General features: G+C 41.5%; 1 protein-coding gene across 2 annotated transcripts in view; it reads left to right on the top strand.

Moving 5' to 3' along the window:
- Positions 1-2,037: 2,037 nt before the first annotated feature.
- Positions 2,038-22,863, top strand: part of LOC140738626 (troponin T, cardiac muscle isoforms-like) — a 45,695-nt gene continuing 24,869 nt past the window's right edge. Inside the window, exons 1-4 of one of the 2 annotated variants that reach the window (XM_073066205.1) lie at positions 2,038-2,189; positions 11,340-11,395; positions 11,495-11,508; positions 12,370-12,411. In XM_073066205.1, coding sequence (XP_072922306.1) covers positions 2,109-2,189; positions 11,340-11,395; positions 11,495-11,508; positions 12,370-12,411 — 193 coding nt within the window. In that variant the 5' untranslated portion in view covers positions 2,038-2,108. Of the gene's footprint in view, positions 2,190-11,339; positions 11,396-11,494; positions 11,509-12,369; positions 12,412-22,863 lie in introns of those variants that run through there. The other variant, XM_073066207.1, reaches the window with a different exon arrangement.

The raw sequence follows: 22,863 nt of genomic DNA, 5'->3' as shown, positions 1-22,863 counted from the left end.
CCTGAATAGGTGTATGGAGCTTAGAAAAATAGGGGGCTATGGGTAAACTAGGTAATTTCTAAAGTAAGTACATGTTTGGCACAGCATTGTAGGCCAAAGGACCTGTATTGAGCTGTAGGTTTTCTACGTTTCTATGTTACTGCTCATACTGTTGAGGGTTCACTGTTAAATAGAGGTGAGAGAAGATGATTGAGGCCTTTCAGAGTTCATGGTAAAACATTGAAACAGTAACATCTCTCATCGGGTAATTAGGAAAGGATGGAAGAGACTATCAAAACCATTTGGTAGTCTGTCTCACCACTAGACGCTTAAACAAGCACCAAAGCCTTGCATGGCTAGTGGTGTGAAGGACCCTGCCTCTTGCATAGAAGGAGTTTCAGTCGCACTACTGAATCCCCTCAATGTGGCGGGTCATATAACTCATGTGGACTCAGTGTTTACCATGATGTTCCAGAGATGGATGCAGTGGTCCTTGTTGTAGTTCATCTCAAACAGTTTATTTAAGATAGGACTCTGTGCTCTAACGGTTGTCCTCTGGGATGCATACTGAGAATCAGCAGTAGCTTTGCCATTATGGTTCCAATATTACCTTCCTACTTAGCGGTGGTAGCCTTAGTGTGTCTACTTATCACTCCCCAGCTGTCGCCTCTTTCATCACCCCCTCTCCCCCACCAGACTCTCTGCCTTTTTTAGTCTGCCCTCCTCTATCATCCACACGTCTTTCTCCACCCCCCCCCCCGTACTCCACCCCTCCCACTCATTATCTGGATCAATCTGCTCATCATTCCTCAGTCCAACTATGACCCCTGTTGTACCATTCCACTTCTCTTTATACTGACTATGTCTCCTCAGTCCTGATGTAGGGTTTTAACCCAAACTATTGACAATTCCTCCCATGCACTCCCCCCCCCCCACCCCCATAGATACTGCTCAACCCATTGAGGTCTTCCAGCACCCGTTTGTGGCTATGTATTCCAGCATCCTCGGTCTGTCTGAAATACATCGGTCTTGCAGCGTAAGGACATACAACACATTAAATGCTGGAGGAACTCAGCAGGACATGTGGCCTGTATGGAGGGGAATAAATAGCTGATGTTTCAGGCCATGTAAGGAGATGTTCATAAGTGAATACTGCCAACCAGCACATTGTAAGAGGGAGAGTACATGGTGAGGAACACACTAAAGCTGTTAAGTTTCTGTGTGTAAGAGCCAGTCCAGGGTACTGACAGCACTGGACTTTGAGAGGGTGGGCCTTGTGTAACATCCCTCACAGGCATTTTCTTGCTGAAATGTTGCTTGTCAGTGAATATATTGCATTGCTTGGTAGGGTAATGTGTCCTAAAAGCATGGTTGTGCAGCTCATGAGAAGATTTATGGGAAACTTATTTTTGAAAGGAAGGGCAGGCCTGCTCACAATACATAGACTCAAGGGATCACCACAGGTGCAGACTTAACAAGGCAACAGACGAGTAGCAAGGTGACGTGCGTGGAGGGACATGGCTTTGACCATGTTTGTAGCTAAAGCAAAGAGGATGCTGGTTGGTGTGCTAACAGGGCAGAAGTAACTGAAACAATAGTGGACTGTTTTTTCTGTGTGACCCTGAGATCACAATCGGGTCACGTGGGTCCTGGACATGCTCCCAAATGGGCTGAAGATTCCAGAGCAGATATGGATAGTTCCTGGGCTTGACAGGGCAGTGGGATTAATTTTAGATTACTTCAGCAAAGAGCAGCAACAGCGACAGGGGGAAGCATACTGCCCCCACACCCCTCCCTGTCACCCCCTGTGGTGTAGTCATCTATATTAAATAAAGAATAAAAAGCCTTGAAGCTAGTGCTAACAGCCAGTGCAATCTGATGCAGATGTGGAATGTAACACCAAGTGTTTGTTGTCAGTACCCCATAATAAAGCAAAGCACCTGCTCAGCCCTGCAAAGGACGCGATTAATAAAGTGCATCCCCAAAGCTTCAACACCCACACCTCTCCTCCGCACCAATCCTCGCACACCTGCGACCCCTGCGCTCTGCGCCTTTGCCCAAGCTCTCCCCTTGGCCAATGGGAAGGCGCGGCGCGGTCACGAGCCGCCCGGGGGGTCCGCGCGCGCTAAATGTGGCCGCGCGCCGGGTGTGCGCGCATTGCTCCAGGCGAGAGCGTAGGGGCTGGTAGTGGTACTCGCTCGTGGTCGCAGGTAAGGGAAGGTGAGCGGGACGGTAGCTGTCTGCTGCTTTTGCTTAGGTCGTCGTGCTTTTTATCTTCGCAAAATGTGTTGCGAACGTCTGGGTATAAAATATTAGTGTAAAGAGGCCATGCCATAGGTATAACGTTTATAATTATTGCAGGAAAAGTTATATTTCATGAGTGCACGACTATTAGTTACCGATTATTAATTTTACTACTTTTTATAGTTTGGTTACTCGGGAGGAGTAGTCCAGTCCTTTACAAGTTCAGAACAAGCTGATCATAATTATAACAATTAATGGTGGGTTCATTTTTAGAGTTTCATTGACTTTTTTCGTTCTTTGTAATTGAGTTGTTGTTACAGATTTCTCCCAAGATCTGGGTTGTGCAGGAAAATGTTGGTGTGAGACTGTTTGGGGAGCATTTTTCTTTCTGTTTCAAATAGCGCAAAACATCAACTGACACTATTAATGGAACATTTTCATGACTTTGATGGGATGAAAGTTCCAACTCAGTAACCTTCCTCAAGCAAGGGTATCGTTTCTCTCAGCAAGGTATGAAGGAATGTCTCTGGGGACAGAGATGCAGCTGATCCAAATTCACTGCTGGGTTCTCTTTCCATTCTTTTCCAAAGAAGGAAAGCCAGCAGTGTCAGGGTCTAAAATTGTGATCCTCTCCTACAGATGTCCTGTCCTCTTCCCACCAACGCAACTCACTCTACCTCATTCCCAGCCCCACCAACCTCAATATGCCCTGTTTATCAGTAAACACAAATTCCAACCTTTGACTTAACCTGCGTCTTTAACTCTCCCAGCTGTGCTTTAGTTCTATCTTTTGCAGTATAGATGTGATAGTATCATGCACAAAATCATAAGAAGCTTTATTAATGAACTTTATTGTTGCATAATGCACTGTCTTAAAAAAATGAATGGTAAATGCCAGTCTGAAATCCCGTGAAAGGATTTTAAAAATTATTTTACTGTGCAGATTTTTCTTCAGTTTTGCAAGATTTGAACATTAAATAGCATACATTCTTTAATGGATTTTTCTGTTTTGATGTGCATTTTAAATATTTTTTTCATATAACTTGCCAAAGCCTACAGCATATTCATTTCCAGAATGTGTGTTTGTTGACTGAACATCTGGATAAGTTACTAGCCTGGAGGGCTGCTTAAAAATCCTTGTCACCACATTTGGCTTCTGAGATCTATTGCATTCCCTCATGTGATCTCTGCCTTCAGAAGATAGTCAAATAAGCACCATAAGGCTCTGGCTTGGACTATAAGCCCTAAATCTGATTTCTTAAAGAAGAGAAATCACCCAACATTGTGAAGCTTCTATATGTCAAATGATGAGTGCCGGGATCATGTTGTACTGGCAATTAGAAATGCCAAAACAAACATAACAGTTGAAGTATATGAAAAGATCATTGTTGCTGCAGTGCTTGATACGCATCAAGCTGAAACATTATAGTGCTATAGGTCTCGTCTACCCCTCTAGTTGCTCTAGGCTCCTGAGTGGGAACCTGGCATAAACCCCTGCCCTTCATTTTATCTCTATCCTCATAGTCCCTTGATCTGAGATCTGGGGTAGAGTGGAGCAGCAAGGTACTAAGCAGGAGCTGATGGTGTTGGGCAGGCTGGGGTGAACTGTGAGTTGCACAACACTCTGTTGCGAGGCTCAGCTGTGCCCTGGGTGCATGGTGTGTGGCCCCATTGCTGTGGACTGACAGAACGTGCTCCACAGTGTTGCATCCTTCTGCTTCTGTGCTCCAAAGGCTCATTGTAAGTCAATGCAGCACAAAACCTGTTCATGTAGTTTTTAATAAATGTTGCAAGTATGGGAAACAAACAAGAAAGAGATACCAAGTCATCTCATACTCTGACTAGATAGCGATAACAAAGTTCCAGTGAAAACTTGTCTATAAAATAGCCATGTGGTATGAAAATGCTGAAGCAATTGTTCTGTAATTATTGGAGAACTCACTAAACAATTACACGTATATAGGTGATTATAGAAAAATGCAAGAAAACATAGGGAAGTTTAACTACCAGAAAAACATCAGTTCTACACCCCAATCCAACAACAACCTTCAGGTTTCTCGGTGTTTATTTATGGCGATTGCCAGCCATGGAGAAAACCTCTGCCCGTGCACCCAAAGAGAGAGGCAGACAGCAGCTTCTATCATACCTCACTGAAGTGACAAGAGATTTGTACGTCAGTGTGTTTACACATGAGGAGGGGACGCTGCTCCTCGCAGTGGGCCAAGCACATCCAATACCTGGAAGTCCTACGGCTTTGGTGACACACTCCAGGCGGCAACAGGGTCACTTTTAGCGCTTCATTGCGGCAAGAATACCAGCAGAGGGCTGAGTCCTCGAGCTGATTCCTAGCACAGCAGGGTGCAGCAACAGGTCAGGAGAGCACCGAGTTTGCACCCAGTTCTTTGTACAACAGTGCACTTCTGTGTGTACATGGCTTCTTTCAGTGCTGGTTCCACAAGTATCCTCATTCCTTGGATGGATTGAATTTAAATCCGTTTAAATTTGACATCTGTCACACAACGTGAGGGAATAAAGATCTTTGCATTATGACTCTGTCGCAGTGTATAGACATATGAATTTATCAGTCTATGGCACGTAGAAAGAAGCTGTCCCATTGACTGTTGGTCCTGGTTAAGTGAGGTACATTGTGATATGAAGGATTGTTGTCCCATTTGGGTTAATGTTAGGCTACTGGGAGTACCTACTGACTCTTGTTCAGTATTTGTGGGACTCTTTATTGATGTTGGACTACTTCTGATGGAGCCCTCAATACCCACTGACCCAATGGAATTTATGGAGGTACAGCAAAAGAAATTAGTTCCCGTTTAGCAGTGCTTCAGAGTTTATCCTTTATGTTCTGGAAGCCTCCTGTAATTGTCAAATGTCAAGCATGTTTGTTTAAATATGTTGATGGCCCAAATTCTGCTTCAATGACTTGCAGTCTAAAACAGATATCATCTTAATAATGATTATTTCTAGACACCTTGGGAAAGTTGGATTATCCTGAATGTACTTGGAATTAAGGGAGGTGCAGCCCAGCACACGGTTATCATCCCAAGTTGCTTTGTAGTTAAGCTCAGCACTTCCAACGAATGACTGCACCTGGTTCACATCAGGCTCCATCCAGCAGCCATTTGGATATAGCAGTGTAGAGATATGGCCAAGAGTGGCTCCTTGCTCCATGACACCCATCAACTAATTATCTATGCCAATTTCTTTCTCGGGTGGCAGGGTGGAGATGCACCTCTTCCAAAGGAGGTGTAGGATGCTCCTTCCCTCCGCTAGCCTGCAGGTCACCCTTGGGCAAGGTGAGGCACCAGCTTAGCTCCCCTGGTCAGGGTCACTTGAAGCCATGGGAGCAGGTGGTGGATGGTCGTATGAGCAGCTGGTGCATATCACAATCCTGGTTAAGCAACCACTTATGCCAGGCAGACAGTCTCTGAAGAGTATTCATAATGGCTGGAGTGATTTGTCCTGCAAAGACACTGCCCAGAAGAAGGCAGTGGCAAACAGGTTCTGTAGAAAAATTTGCCAAGAACAATCATGGTCAAGACCATGATCACCCACATCATATAATATGGCACATGAAGAAGATGACGATGAATTCCTTTTACCAGTACTTGGCCAGTAGCTTTCCACTCCTTGGTGATAGTTCAATGTTGTGCAATTGCCTGCCTCCACTATATCTTCAACCTATGTGTTCCAAATTCTGACCATCTTTTGGGTGGAAAAAATTCCCTTTTCTGATCTACTCTAAATTTCTTGCCCTTTATTCTGAGCCTGTGCCCTCTAGTTTTAGGTACCTCATCCATGGAGAAATTCTATTATCTGTCCCAAGTACGCTCCTCGTAACTTTTTATACATCTATGAGGTCTCTCCTCTGATACCTCCACTTCATAGAAAACAATCATGGCCTATCCAGACTTCATTCATGACTGAGAAGCTCCATCCCAGACAGCATGCTGGCTAACCTTCATATAGAAGCATCTCTTTGGAAAGATCATTGTGCACAAACATCTACATTTGCTAACAGCTCAAAGTACATTTTGCAAATTATCTCACTTGATCTCCATTTCAACACAGGAAAAAAATAAGAACTTAGTGGTAAGCACTAGCAGGTATGCACTTGGCAAGATAAAATGAAAGATATAATTCTGCTGCAGTAGGAAAAGAGACCTGAAATAATTGGAAAAAAGTTAGTTCAGAGAGTGGTTAAAAAGCCAGAAGGGGTCCTGCGCCAAAAACATTGCAAAAGTTTGTAATAAAACTGCTCCATTCAAAGCATTTCATCAAATTCATGTCACAACACATTAGCAAAGATTGAAACCTTGGCAAGGGTGCAGGAAAGAATCATGAGATTGATTCTTGGGACTTCAGCTACAGTTTGGAGAGGCAAGTTATAATGGTGGAGACCTGCCTTGTTGCATTGAGGAAGAAGCAGCTCAATACTTTATTGCCATAGCTTCTTCTGTGCAATGCGTACAAGTTGGAAATGGTTTTGCCATCAACTAAATGCTCTAAAATGTTACAGCGCAGGAAACCTCCATTGATTTTTGCTTGATCTCTGCTGGCATGGAACTTAACAATATTCCTTGTGAAAAACCTACACATTTATCATCCTATAACCTTGCTTTTAGAAATGTTACCTCATATCAAACTAGACAGATGTTAAATGACATCAGCAGTGAGCAGTAACAGTCTGAATGAACTGCCTGCAGAGCAGATGTTCAAGTTGAATTTTATTGTCATTCCAGCATACACATGTATACGGCTAAACAAAAATTTGTTCCTCTGGAACAACTTTTCTAAACCTTTTTACCCTGGAGGAACCCTTGAAATAATTTTCAGGTCTCTGGGAACTCCTACATAAAAATTATTATATCTACAGCTCACTTAGTGTGATCAGTAAGTTGTAGATATAATAATCCAAAAATAATTGTCAATGCTCTTTTGAGTAAAGAGTGAATCTCTAGCCAACCTTTCTTGAAAAAAAAACAGGTTGTTAAGCTTTGCTTACCTTTCTTGAAATAAAACTTTCTTTCTTTTTCATAAATCTTAAATACTCAAGAGGCAAACATAAATTTCTGTTTTCAATATGACTCGAGACTTTCTGAAATCCTTCCTCACTCTCAAGCCCAAGAAGCAATGAAAGTACTTCAAGATTTTCTTTTGCAACACGATTTTCCCAAAGAATCCATTTCCTTTTAAATCCAAGAATCCTCTTCAAAGCACTCAGCAATATCTGGTGGACTATTTTCTTGGAAGTATTCTTGCAATTCACCTTTCAGCTCAAGCACCTTGTTGAGAACTCTTCCTCTGCTAAGCCACTGGATTTCTGTACATAGCAGATTAATGTGCTCTTTGTCAGATTTTTCACAGTTTTTTAAACGTTCTTGAGTAAGCTGATCTTTGCTTAATAACATTAACATTTTAATAGCATCACCCAAAACCTTTTTCATTTCATCCCCAAGAGCTTTTAACATCAGCACCTCTCTGTGAGGAAAGCATTATGTTATGACAATGTCAGGAATTTTTTAACAGGAGAAACAAAACCCCTCATGGAGCCAACCATTGATGGGGCTCCATCAGTACAGATGCCAATACAGTTCCTCCAAGATGGACCTTTTTGTTTCCAGATATGGAGACAAAACATTAAATATACCTTGGTCTTTGCTTGTTTTGGGTAGCTTTTTGCAACAGAAAAGTTTTTTCTTTCATTTCTCCATAATTTACAAATCTTACAAATGCTAAGTATGGCATTTATGGATGAAATCTTTTGACTCATCAAACTGGATTGAGAAGTGGTTGGTTTTCGTTTTAATCCACAAGACTTCTTTAGCATCGTGTGACGTGTCATCAATACATCAACTTACTGTACTGTTTGAGAGTGAAACCTTTTCAATTTTTCATACTGCTTGTCCTAACACAGGGGTTAATAAACTATTATTTTAAAAAGGCGTAATAAATAATTAAACAAGAAAAGAGCAAAAACATCCGAAAACTTCACAATACAATTTACTTCTAACCTACGCAATTCACCTTTTGCAACATTTACAACAACAGCAAAGCGACGGGCCAGCTGCTGAGTTGTGGCATATAAAAATTCCTTCTTTAGAATGAAAATTTCCCTCCAATTTTCTACTACACCGGTAGCTTGTATGCTCCCATAAGTCAGTCAGTGGCGCGTAAGGGGAAGTTGGGAAGGTAATTTGGATGGGAGAGGCTGATGTCACAGCTCAAGTTGAGTGACTTCAGTCAATACTTGGAAAACGCACTTCACGCTCTTCATCGGCCTACCGTCCTCCCCTCCATACAATACAGCACTCACCAATTATCAGCGGTCTCCCCTACCTCACGTCAAAAACTGAGAATGAACTCAAGAAAATAAACATGGTCCTACTGCTCACAGACACACTAGGTTGAGAGACCTCGAACAAGATTGCTAGCAGAGCTACTCTGTCACTGTCCACCGCTGCGAGCATTAGCATTGCATATCGCCTGAAGCTTAAAGCTGTTTTCTTTTTAATCGTGACCTCTCGCAGAACCCTCTTTGAGAAACCCTGCACTAAAATGAGGGTGCAAAACACAGCACACATAGTTAAGACCCAGCATATACAGTCAAAAATTTATATTAGCACAAGTCCCTGAGTGGCATAGCCTGAAGACTGACAGGTTGACATGAAATACAAGGTGCGTGTTTATGTAAGACGTTATGATGTGAGGACAACATGTCAGTGGTGGGAGCATGAGTATGGACAGCCTGAAGGAGGACCACAGATACAGACACAGAGCTCAACAGGTACAGGTACTCCCCTACATCAAGATGTCAGCAGGCTCTGAGATATGGTGGAAACTGAATTAGGAACATGCCTTTACAGCCAAAACCAGGGTTGGGTTAGCTGACACCAGTGTGATCGGGGGATTTTTGGCAGCATACTGTACACTTTGCGTGGTCTTTTAGTGTACTAGTAAAGAGGCTTAAAAATCTCTGCCAACTGCATCTACATCACTGGTGGCAAGGAAGTGCCCCCGCATCCTGACAAGTAAGCATGGACTCCATTTCAAAGACCAGCTGTAGCTGGGAGGCTTCCTGATGACTGCAAAAAAAATGTTCCAGCAAGGCAGACAGAGTGAAAGAATATCTACAGTGTCTTGTAGGGGCCTTTTCACGCAGATTGTTTTATCAGCGTCCTCGCCTGAGCCACTTGAACAAAACTAATGCCAAATAGGTGCTGGCATATTCGTTTCCTTAGCTCTTTACCCGGCTGCAGTCTGCTGGCGCTGACATGCCTCACTGAATGAAAACCAAGTACGCAAATGAGTGTTAGAATCTGGCATAGCTGAGGGGAAAGCGGGCAGAATAAAGTGGGATTAGTGTAGGATCAATGTGATGTATGGCACAAAGTCTGGGTGAAAGGCCCTGGCTCGGCACTTGTGTCAAGGTACCATGATCTGAGATGGTGCATGGGAGTGCCTAGTGGAATGATGCAATGTCCCCTTCCTGTTAAAGGTCTCCTCCTTGATTTGAGAGAGATTTGGGTTTGTTGGGATCTTCTGTCAATCTGCAATGATAAAGGTAAAAGGATATGGTCACAGTGGGGGGACGGGGACTGTGGGAAGCATTCAATTTGTAACAGTCAGTGTCCCAGCTGAAAAAGGTGCTGCTTCACAAACTCAATTGTGACTTCCGGCTTGGTCACCTGGATTCTTCCCAGGTACTTCCCTTTCCGCCCAATTTGGAAAGATGTGTTGATGAAGATTAATTGGCCACTGTAAACTTCCCTCATTTGAAGGTGAGCTGTAGCAACTAGAGGGAGTTGGGAATACAGGGAGGGTTTTTTAATTAACAAAAAATTGAGATTATTGTAGATGGGTGTTTAATGGTTGGGGATGAAGCAAAAACCACAGAAACGGGCCATATGACTCTGACTTGATAAAGTACGTTGGCAGAGCATGGATGACAGGAGAGGAACCTTATTGGGCAGATTAATTAAATGCATACTGCCAGTCTGTTCATTCAGATCCTGCGCGTATTACGCTGTGAGTTGTATTAGTTAGAATGTTAATATCATTTATCATGGGTTCAGTTTGATATGATTCAATAAAATTTCAGAAGGCAAGGTTGTAGGATAACAAAGTTGTGTTCTTTTTCACAAGGAATATGATCATTAAATTGCCCCTCAGCAGCAGAGATCAAGCAAGATCAGTGGAGGTTTCCTGGGCTGCAATGTTTTCAAGCATTTAGTTGATGGTAAAACAATTTCCAGCTTGAACATATTGCACAGAAGAAGCTGGTCTTTAACGCCAATGAAGTGTCGAACTGTTTTTCCCAATGCAACAAGGCAGCTTTCAACCAGCAATCACAATAAACTTCAACATCTGCTCTGCAGACTGTTCATTCAAACTGTTTACTGCTCACGGCTCATGTCACTTAGCATCAGTTTAGTTTGATATGAGGTAACATTCTGAAAACAAGTTTATAGAATAACAAAGTTGTGCATTTTTCACAAAGAATATAATCATTAAATTGTACACCAGCAGAGATCAAGCAATATCCTGGGCTGTGGTGTTTTAGAGCATTTCATAAACTGCCCCTTACACCGCTGCTGTTTAGAGGGTCTTCCATCTCTGGTGAAGCTCAGGGCTTTTCGCTTCATCGCAATTTTCATTACTGTCTGTCATGCAGATTCCGAGTGGAGACTCAGGAATACCATCGCACTCAGATGTAGATGGATTCTTCACTGCTGTTTCCGTAACAATTTGTCAGTGTTATTAGCTATGAGATGAACCCACGAACCTGGAGGACTGGTGGGCCACTCTTAGTCTGGCTTATATCCTTTGACCTGGTTGACTCTACCAAGAGCCAAAGTATCAAGCTGTGACTCCAGCTAACATGACTCTCCAAGTGCTTGAGGTGCACAAGCCTCCAAACCATGGCAAGGTTGTGGTCCTCTTAGAGCTTTAGAGCATTTAGTTGATGGTAAAAGCATTTCCAACATGTACACATTACACAGAAAAAGCTGGTTTGTTATGCCAGTATTGAGCAGAAATCAACTAAAACAAAATTGAGTCTATTGTTACTGAAATTGAAACTGCTCAAATTTTATTTTTGTTAGATACATATCAATTGTGCAAATATGGCGGACACTGAGGATACCCTTGAAGAGTTGGAGTAAGTGTGACAAAGCATATTTCACTATATTAAAGTCAAATAGAGAGAGCATTTGTTTTATTTCATTGTTTTAAATTGTTTTTCCCCTTTTGCTAACAGGGAAAAGGAGGAAGGTAAGACACAAATGGTATTTTTTAAATGCTTCATAAACTGTATTTCTTTCTCATTATCCACAGAACAAACATCTGACAAAAAAGGCAAAAGATATACTCTCAATGGCCACTTTATTAGGTACCCCCCTGTGTAGGCTCATGATTTTATGGTGCTATAGCCCAACCATTTCAAGATTTAACATGTAGTGTGTTCAGAGATGCTCTTCTGCATACCACTGTTGTAACGTGTGGTTATTTCAGTCAGTTTGAATTAGTCTGGCCATTCTCTTCTGATCTCTCTCATTAACAAGGCAGTTTTCACTCACAGAACTGCTCTCTGATTGTTTTTTTTTGTTGTTTTTTTACACCATTCTCTATAAACTCAAGAGACCATTGTGCGTAAAAATCCCAGATCAGCAGTTTCTGATATTCTCAAACGACACCATCTGGCACCTACAATCATTCCCCAGTCAAAGTCACTTGGATCACATTTCTTCCTCCATTCTGATGTTTGGTCTGAACAACAACTGAACCTCTTGACCATGACTGCATGCTTTTGTGCATTGAGTTGCTGCCACATGATTGGCTGATTGGATACTTGTATTAACAAGCAGGTTAATAAAGTGTCCGCTGTGTGCATTTTCTATTGCAGTGTTTTTTATTGACTTTGCAGTGCACTTTTTAAATTTCTGTTACATTAATGAAATAGTAAAATGGATGCCAAGAGTAAAAAGAAAGTTATTTCCAAAAACTGACGTGGAAATTATGCAATATATTGTCAGTATGAAAACTTGGAGTGGTGAATTGGTAAAACCGGTAAATCTTATTGAATTTAAGTTGTTGCAGAACTAACTGGAGTATTTTAAATACTTGTAATAATAGAAGAACAGGAAGAGCTAAAGGAAGAGGTCAAGTTGGAAGAAGGTAAAAGTAATGTCTGTATTCATAATAAAAGCACTTTATGTGCATGTTTTGCATTGTTTTGTTATGAATTAATTTCATCCCATGGGCCATGAAAATTACAAGGTCAATATTACAGAAGATTGTCTCCTGCTCCCTACACATACTAAATCCCACTAAGGAATTGTAGATGTGCTTGATCTATTTTCTGATGCATATTCTCAATGAGCACATGCTGATAATTGGCACGGATCAATACTATTGATGCTAATTAGTTTATTCCATGTGCAGTGATGTGAGTAGTTCAGACCCTCTGTATATAAGGCATAAGATGACCATGTGAGAGAAGAACTGCTTTGACAAATGTGCGCTCCATTGAATTCTACATTAAACTAAATTCTTATCTATCTGTACTTGGGTTCAGCTGAATGATGAAGACTGCATGATAATGTCTAATGGAGGATAAGCAGTTTCTCTAGTTCAGTGAGTCTCAGAGAAGTGGAACAGTTACTGCTGCTACTTAATGGTTCTGGCAACCTGTGTTGAATCCTGCCCTCCCAAAAGTTTGCTAGTATATTAGTAGGCTACCACAAATTACCCCTCAGTGGAGTAAGTGAAAAGGATCAAAAGGGACATGATGGATATGGAGGACAATGAATTTCTGTACTGTAAGGAATTAGCAGAGGGAGAATAAGAATGATTGGATTGCCCTTCGGAGAACTGGGGTAGAGCTAAGTGGCCTCCTGTGTTGAAGTAATAACATCCTGGCCAACATTCCTAACTCCAGCTTTCACAAGTAAAAGTAAATCAGCTGGTTGTGCATCTCATTTTGTGGGATCATGCTATCCACAAAATGGTTGCTTATGCAACAGTATTTAGTATTAATCTCTTTGCTTCAGAAATGTCTATTTGTACACCAGTTTCTCCTGATTTTTCTATCCACAATCCCTTTTACGCTCTCCATTAATTTTCTTAAACTGCTTCTTGTTGTGCTGTGCTAGGCATATTTATGGATTATCTATAAAGTCCCATGCTTTATTAAACATTAGCTAAATAACCCCCGAGGAAAACTGTTTTCTTTGGAAGGGCTATACTAAGAGAGGAGTAGCTTTGATATCAGGCTTTGATGGTGTTATATACTCAATGTAGAAACATTGTTAGTGCATTCCCAAGTTTTCATCTTAACAGAAAGGTAATTATTAGGAAAGTAGTTTTATCTAAAGTGTAATCATTTGTACTTTATTAGGGCTTTTCCTTTTGGATTGCAGAACAATCATTGCATTCTAAGATTATGGACAAATCCTGACTTTTTGTTCCTTTTGCTCCTTGTACTGAAGGTTTAATTTTCAACTTTTGAAAATGCCATAATAAAGTGGATTCTGGTTAAGTGGCACATATTGGAACCAGTACATTTTGGCCCAATTAGCCAAAGTTTCATGGAAACAGTTAAAAAGGTATAAAAAAGACAAGCAACCATTTAACTGAATAACAAATAATGGATTTAAATAAAATACAGAGCAAACTGGAACACCACCAATGCTACTACAGTACTATAAACCTGTACCAGTTCCTAATAGTTACTGATGAAAGAATTAATGCTGTGTAAGCTGCCATATTCTTTTGATGGACTATAAATGAACAACATCAGCGCAGACACCTTGTGCAGATAACGGACTGCCTTCATACAAATGTTTTCATCCATTGCATCCTCCAAATCTTCATTTTAATTGCTGTCCAAGATGACTGTTTATACCTTAATTCTTCATAATTTCTAACTTGCTGAAGTTGTGAAACCATTTCATTTACAGTTCCGGCCATTTCTGGCATCTCTAAGCCTGAATGTTTGAAACCACAGAGAACAAAACAGTTCTAAATTGCCTACTGCTTATCTCTTTCCAAATATCAGTGTCAAAATTCACAGATTTTTGCACGCAAAACACATGCAACTGATGCTATTTGAAAACTCTTCACTGTAAGCAGTGTAGTGTCTAACAGCCATGCGACAAACTGTTCAGCAACAGTCTCCTGTCCCTATTAAGTGGTGTATTGTCCCAAATAAACGAAGGGAATCCCAGCTATTTTCTCAAGTTGTCCCAAATAAGTGACTGCCCCAATTAACCAATTCCTTAATTGACCAGAATCCACAGTATAATCAAACCTCAGTAGCAAATGAGCTACCCTTACCAAGTATTTGGAGATTTTCCATCATTTTTGAGACATTCCTTTGCTGTTGAAATTAAATGTTAAAAGCAACTTTAGAATGTATAATGTATGACCGTGCAGATTGATTAAAACATCTGTGAAATTGTCAAAAATCAACATCAAGGATGGTGTGGCTATGAGTGAGGCAAGTAGGGGAATCCAGTAGGTTGGGCTGGAGGAGATGCAGGCCTTGCTCTTGTCCAACAGATTCGAGGCTTTAACTCCCTGTGAGGGCAGGAGCGGGGACTGTGGGGAGGATGAGCAACCTGCCCATAGCACCGTGGAGTGGGGGGCCATTCCAGAGGGGGGAGTCAATAGAAATGTTGTAGTAATAGGGGACAGTATCGTCAGGGGGATCGATAGGGTTCTCTGCAACTGAGAGCGAGAGTCCCGAAGGCTATGTTGCCTGCCTGGTGCCAGGGTTAAGGACATCTCTTCTGGGCTGGAGAGAAACTTGCAGTGGGAGGGGGAGGATCCAGTTGTCTTAGTACACGTCGGTACTAATGACATAGATAGGACAAGGAAGAAGGTTCTGTTACAGGAATATGAGCAGTTAGGGGTCAAATTAAAAAACAGAACCTCAAAGGTAATAATCTCTGGATTATTACCTGAGCCACGAGCAAATTTGGCTAGGTTAAATAAAATTAAGGAGTTAAACGCGTGGCTCAAAGACTGGTGTGGGAGAAGTGGGTTTTGCTTCTTGGGACACTGGCACCAGTACTGGGACAGGAGAGAACTGTTCCAGAGGGACGGGCTTCACCTGAACCGGGCTGGGGTTAGTGTCCTGGCGAATGATATAACTAGGGCTGCAGAGAGGTCTTTAAACTAACTAGTGGGGGGGGGGGGGGAGGATTCTAGAGAGCAAATAATTAAAAAGACAATGGAGAAGGTAATGGATGTAGGTAAAAGTGGAGGAATAAAAAAAGTGTGTCAGGAGGGGAAAGAATGTACGGAGATAAGCGTAAAGTTGTACAAAAGGAAAAGCTAGGAAATAAGTGTCAAACATATTTGAAAGTCCTTTATTTGAATGCACGTAGTATTAGGAATAAAATTGATGAGTTGACAGTACAAATAATTACGTATGGTTATGATATTGTGGCAATTACGGAAACATGGCTGCAGGGTGACCAGGACTGGGAATTAAACATACAAGGGTATTCGACAATTAGGAGAGACAGGCAAGAAGGAAAAGGAGGTGGGGTGGCTATGTTAATAAAGCAAGAAATCACTGCAATAAAGCGAAATGATATTGGCTCAAAGGATCAGGATAACGAAACAATTTGGGTAGAAATAAGAAATAGTAAAGGGAAAAAAGCAGTGGTGGGAGTAGTCTATAGGCCTCCAAACAGCTGTAACTCAGTTGGTCGGAGCATAAATCAAGAAATAGTTGGGGCTTGTAATAAGGGAACAGCTATGATTATGGGGGATTTTAACTTTCATATTGACTGGACTAATCAAGTTGGACACGGCAGCCTTGAAGAAGAGTTTATTGAGTGTATTCGGGATGGGTTCCTTGAACAATACATTACTGAGCTGACAAGGGGGCAAGCAGTCTTAGATCTGGTCCTGTGTAATGAGACAGGACTAATAAAAAATGTCCTAGTAAAGGATCCCCTTGGAATGAGTGACCATAACATGGTCGAATTCCACATTCAATTAGAGGATGAGAGGGTTGGATCTCAAACAAGCGTACTGAGCTTAAATAAAGGAGACTATGATGGTATGAGAGCGGAATTGCTTAAGATGGATTGGGAAAATAGATTAAAGGGTAGATCAGTACTTGATCAGTGGTGTATATTTAAGGAGTTATTTTACAACTATCAAGAAAAATATATTCCACTGAAGAAAAAAGGGTGTAAAAGAAAAAATAGTTATCCGTGGCTAAGTAAAGAAATAAAGCAAAGTATACGACTAAAAAGAAAGTTATATAAGGTAGCTAAATCTAGTGGGAAGATTGAAGATCGAGAAGCTTTTAAAGATCAGCAGCAAATAACAAAAAGATTGATTAAGAAGGGGAAGATAGATTATGAAAGTAAATTGGCGAAAAACATAAAAGCAGATAGTAAGAGTTTTTATAGTTACATAAAAAGAAAAAGGGTGGCTAAAGTAAATGTTGGTCCCCTAGAAGATGAGACCAGGAAATTAATGGTAGGGGACATGGAGATGGCGGAAACGCTGAACAAATATTTTGTATCAGTTTTTACAGTAGAGGACACTCAAAATATCCCAACACTGGATAAACAGGGGGCTCTAGGGGGAGAGAAGCTAACTACGATTCAAATCACCAAGGAAATGGTACTTGATAAATTAATGGGACTGAAGGTGGATAAATCCCCTGGACCAGATGGCTTGCATCCTAGGGTCTTAAGGGAAGTGGCGGTCGAGATTGTGGATGCATTAGTGATAATTTTTCAAAACTCGCTGGACTCGGCAATGGTCCCGGCAGATTGGAAAAATGCTAATGTAACTCCTTTATTTAAAAAGGGCAATAGACAGAAGGCTGGGAATTATAGGCCAGTTAGCCTAACATCTGTGGTTGGCAAAATGTTGGAATCGATAACTAAGGAAACAGTAACAGGGCATTTGGATAAACATAGCTTAATAGGACAAAGTCAGCATGGCTTTACAAATGGGAAGTCATGTTTGACAAATTTGTTGGAGTTCTTTGAGGACATAACATATAGGGTAGATAAAGGGGAACCAGTGGATGTGGTGTATTTGGACTTCCAAAAGGCATTTGACAAGGTGCCACACCAAAGATTATTACTTAAAGTAAAAAATCATGGGATTGGGGATAATATTCTGGCATGGGTGGAGGACTGGCTTTCTAACAGAAAACAGAGAGTTGGGATAAATGGTTTATTCTCAGACTGGCAGTTGGTGACTAGTGGTGTTCCGCAGGGGTCGGTGTTGGGACCCCAACTCTTTACAATCTATATTAATGATTTGGAGAAAGGGACTAAGTGCAATGTATCGAAGTTTGCTGATGACACAAAGATGGGAGGGAGTGTAATGAGTGCGGAGGACATTGAAACCCTGCAGGGGGACATAGATAGGCTGAGTGATTGGGCAGACATTTGGCAGATGAAATATAATACTGACAAGTGTGAGGTCTTGCACTTTGGCAGGAAAAATAATAGAGCAAGTTATTATCTAGATGGAGAGAAACTGGAAAGTGCTTCTGTGCAAAGGGATCTGGGGGTCCTAGTGCAGGAAACACAGAAAGTTAGTATGCAAGTGCAGCAGGTGGTCAAGAAGGCCAATGGAATGCTGGCTTTTATTGCTAGGGGGATGGAGTATAAGAACAGGGAGGCATTACTGCAATTGTACCGGGTATTGGTGAGACCACACCTGGAGTACTGCGTGCAGTTCTGGTGTCCATATTTAAGAAAGGACATACTGGCTCTCGAGGCAGTGCAGAGAAGGTTCACTAGGTTAATTCCGGGGATGGGTGGGTTGATGTATGATGAGAGGTTGAGTAGATTGGGACTCTACTCATTGGAGTTCCGAAGAATGAGAGGCGATCTTATTGAAACATATAAGATTGTGAAGGGGCTTGATCGGGTGGATGCGGGGAGAATGTTCCCAATGATGGGTGAAACTAGGACTGGGGGCATAATCTTAAAATAAGGGGATGCCGTTCCAGGACTGAGATGCGGAGAAATTTCTTCACTCAGAGGGTAGTGGGGCTGTGGAATTTACTGCCCCAGAGAGCTGTGGAAGCTACTACACTCAATAAATTCAAAACGGAGATAGACTTTTTCCTGGATAAAAATGGCATTAGGGGATACGGTGAGCGAGCAGGTAATTGAACATGAGGCTAGGTTTAGATCAGCCATGTGATCTCCTGGAACAGTTTTCGATAGCCTGTATGGGTCGGAGAGGAATTTTCCAGATCTTTTCTCCTCAATTGGCAACTCGGTTTTTTTTCCCCAGGTGATCACATGGGTTTGGGCAGGATGAATAATAAAATAAAATGGGCGGCATGGTGCCCTGTTGGTTGGCACTGTTGCCTTGTGGGATTCGGTGAAAACTAGAGTTAAGATTGGATCAGCCATGATCTTGTTGAATGGCGGAGCAGGCTTGAGGGGCCGATTGGCCTACTCCTGCTCCTATCTCTTATGTTCTTATGTAAGATGTGGCATCAAGAAATAAGAAATATCTTATTCTCTCAAATGCATTTTTGTTTATTTATTTCATTGGTTTATTACAGCCTCCATTACACTATCACAGATTATCTCAAGTACAATAGTGTTCATGTATGATAAATTATAAACATCACACACAATGATAATTCTAACAGTCTTTAGTCAAAATAAAGCAAGCCTTGGTGTACATGTGTTATGAAGTGAAAGCCAAACAGAGAGTTGTCCTTGTTTTTTTTCTTTATCCAATTGAAAGATTCCTCTGTGCTTCAGGCTCAACAATCAACTGATGAAGGGACGAAGTATGCTTTGCTAACTTCTCTCTTTATGTTGGTGAAAGCAGATATTTAGATGTAGCACTACATATCGAACATCTGTTATTGAAAGTGCTACCTCTCAAACAGCCGTTCCCAGTACAACAAAGCATTAAAATCATGACATACTGTGCAATTATTTCTTGAAAACACACTTTTATTTACCACACTTTTTTTCTTTTTTTAAGTTTATTGTCATTCAAGCGTACACATGTATACAGTTAAATGAAACCTCGTTTCTCTGGGGCCAAGGTGCAAAAGACAATACATGTATTTGCACACAACACATATTTATGATTCAACACATGCTGTTACAAAATAATATTAGCACAAGTTCGTGAGTGGCATGGCCTGAAGATTGGCAAGGTGACATAAAATGCGAGGTGCATGTTTATGTGAGACAGTATAATGTTACTGGCACTATTATAAATGTACAGGCAGTTGTATAAATACGTGAAACAGCAGCAATAAAAGATGAAAAGTGACCAATGCAGGAATGGAGAATGTCTAAGTTGGGGGTGGGGGGCGCACAGCAGGGCATTCAGACAGGATGTGCAATATGCTGGGTGGCAGCAGGGTGTTAAGAAGTTGTTACCAGGTTTAAAGAGGAAAATCAGTCTTTATTTTTAAAAAAATGAATGAATGCATACAAACCATCAACTAGTTCCGTTTATGAAATTATGCAAGTTCAAGAAGCTACAAATTATTCAATCTCTTGATCTCCTTATTTATTGAACTCTTCATGGCAAGCTTCACTTGGTAATGCTGAAAACAGTGGAGATTCAACTGGATGATATCCTCTGTGTGCTGTCGCATTCTGTTCTGTACTTCATTGTGATGAATACATTGGATTATGTATTGTGGCGAAATCTCTCGCGTCACCTGTATGCAGAAGCGTAACACAAAGTCTAACAGGAATTCACAGTATTTAGAATTACATCATGTACTTGGTATGTTACTGGCTAGCATAAGCTTGCAATAATGCCTACTTCAGTTAATACATCTCATTCTCTGGTTTTCACATAGCCTTGCATTCTGCAGATTCACTGTATACGTGATACTTTTCCTCCTATCACTTTTGAAGCAATAAAGCCATCTTCCTTGACCTTCTGTTCTGAATGGTCTTCAAAGCTTTTAGTGTTTGCCTTGGCACAATCCAGCTTTGCGATATTGAATGGATATTAGTGAGATCACGTCCTCATAATAATTCTCACAGAATCTTTAGAGGCTTGGAACTACCGTGCAATGTAGTCCTCTCTTAAAACTTTGTCCATTCAGCCATTGTGTTAGTAGCAAGAATCTTGTAGACACTAAGTACTTCTCTAAACCTTGCATAGTTTCAGCATCTCTGTCTGTGTGAACTTTGCTACTCTATTTTGATATTACCTTGCTTGAGTTTTTTTTTGTCTCACCTTTCGAAACACTGGTCAAAGCTGTTGCCCTAAAACTTCTGCAAATTGTTCACTGATTATAGATCCTTCCTGTGCACTGTCTGTCAGAGGGCTTTAAGTCCCAGTGAAACTGCATGGTTCCTGTTAATAGATTCCTTTATAGCAGCCTACTCAATAGTCTGTCTTTCAGACGTCCCAAACCTGGATGATCTTTTCCCCACAGACATCACTCCACAGTCTAATTCTCTGACTGCTTTGTCGTGTTGCAGATTTGTATCAACTCTTGGTTCCAGTCTCTGATTAATACTTGTTGACCATGTTTAAACCTGCCCTTATTGTCTGGCAACTGAATCCGTGATTCTCAATGCCTTGAGTATGTTCTGTCTCTGATTTTAAGTATTTTGTTACTGTTTCCTATTCTCATTGCAAACCTACTTATGGAGATGTGTAAAACTCCAAATCAGGTGCCTGATTGACCTGAATTGGTATGTAGATAAGTCAGCTGATGCTTCCAATTCCCCCTTTAAACCAGGTGTTCCCAACCTTTTTTATGCCAGGGACCCTAAGCATTAATCAAAGGGTCTACGGACTCCAAGTTGGGAACCCCTTCTTTAAACCTACTGCAGACCATCTACCCATGCTCATTTTAAACTTACCCATTTTTCATTTTCCCTTGAAGTTCACCAGGTTTTGTTTCCTGTATTCTTTTCTCTACCTGTTCTGTTCACTGAAACATTATTACATTACTGTGATAGATCTTAAAACAAAAGAAGGAAAGTGTGTTGGGGGTATTTGTAGGTGCAATGGCCAATAGTTTTTAATAGAACCACTGAGGATGCTGGATTATCAGGGTTTTACTACACATTATCTATTGACAATTCAGCCATGCTGCTTGGCCTTTTACTTTCATGCTTTCCTTCACCTTTTTTTTTAATGCACAACAGCTTGTCCTCCTGTTTAACAAGCTGGCTGTCTCATTTGCTTGAGCATCACCTTCCTCTTCAATCCTCACCAAACTCTGTTTGCCTTATGCCTCCAGGTATTCACTGCACTCTCATCCTCATCTAATTGCAGGGTTTGCCACCCTGGTCAGGCAATGTCTTGTATTCTCCTCCAACATAGAAGGATGCCATTCGGCTCATTGAGATCATGTGTACCTTCAGAGCATTCCCATTGGTCACACACCCCACACTTACTTACCAGTAACCTCTTCTTTCACCGGAGATGTCCTTGCAAACTTCAAATCTTTGTGTGTGCATGTGGGCAGACACGTGGATTTCCTAAAACTGGGAGAGGTTCACTGCTCATACCACTGGGCGTGAGTTACACAAGTGGAATATGAGATGTTTTTCCTCCATGTTTTGAGTTGGTCTCATCTGGCAATGGAAATTGATAGCTCTTGGAGTACTGCTTGTACTCCTTACTTGAGGAAGGACATACTGGCTTTGGAGGCGGTGCAGAGGACGTTTACCAGGTTGATCTCAAAGATGGGAGGGGTTGGACTGTGAGGAGAGATTGAGTTGCCTGGGACTGTATTCACTCGAATTCAGAAGAATGAGAGGAGATCTTATAGAAACATATAAAATTATGAAAGGAATAGATAAGATAGAGGCAGAAAGGTTGTTTCCACTAGTAGGTGAGACTAGAACTAAGGGACTTGGCCTCAAGATTCGGGGGAGTAGATTTAGGACAGAGATGAGGAGGAACTGCCTTTTTCCAGAGGATGGTGAATCTGTGGAATTCTCTGCCCAATGAAGCAGTGGAGGCTACCTCAGTAAAGATATTAAGGACAAGGTTGGATAGATTTTTGAATTGAAGTGGAATTGAGGGTTGTGGGGAAAAGACAGATAGGTGGAGGTGAGTCCATGGCCAGATTAGCTATGATCTTATTGAATGATGGAGCAGGCTCCACGGGCCAGATGGCCTACTCCTGCTCCTATTTCTTATGTTCTCATGATCTCAACCCAAAAGCTTGGTGTACAACCTTTGCCTCCATTGATATTGTTTGACTTCCTGAGTTCTTCCATTTGTTCCATATTCCAGTCTCTTTTGTCACAGCAAAATTGGCTGAGTGATTACACAAAATAAAAGCAGTGGCTGGCCAACAGGCCCTGTTGCATTGGATGTAGACCTCGCACTGGGAACCTAGCTCTAGTCATCTACTTGCCCACCAGTTCTCCATGCAGAGGGAGCCAGCCTTTGCCGTCTCCACTGCTAGCAATTAACAGTGGGCACTAAGAAAGCCTGCCCTGACTTGGTGCCTCCAGATGCAGGTGCTTTTGGCTCACAGTAATGTTATCTGTTCTGGTACAGCTTCTGCCGACTGTCCACACTCCCTTCCCCCAGAATACTCCAACCAACTGGGGTGCTAGTTAAGTTGTTGGTAATTACACTATGATACAAGCACTCTAAATTTACATGGCA

The sequence above is a fragment of the Hemitrygon akajei genome, chromosome 14 (genome assembly GCF_048418815.1).
Source record: "Hemitrygon akajei chromosome 14, sHemAka1.3, whole genome shotgun sequence".
NCBI lineage: Eukaryota > Metazoa > Chordata > Chondrichthyes > Myliobatiformes > Dasyatidae > Hemitrygon > Hemitrygon akajei.
The sequence above is the reverse complement of the archived record's forward strand: the minus strand, read 5'-3'. Positions and strand labels throughout refer to the sequence as shown.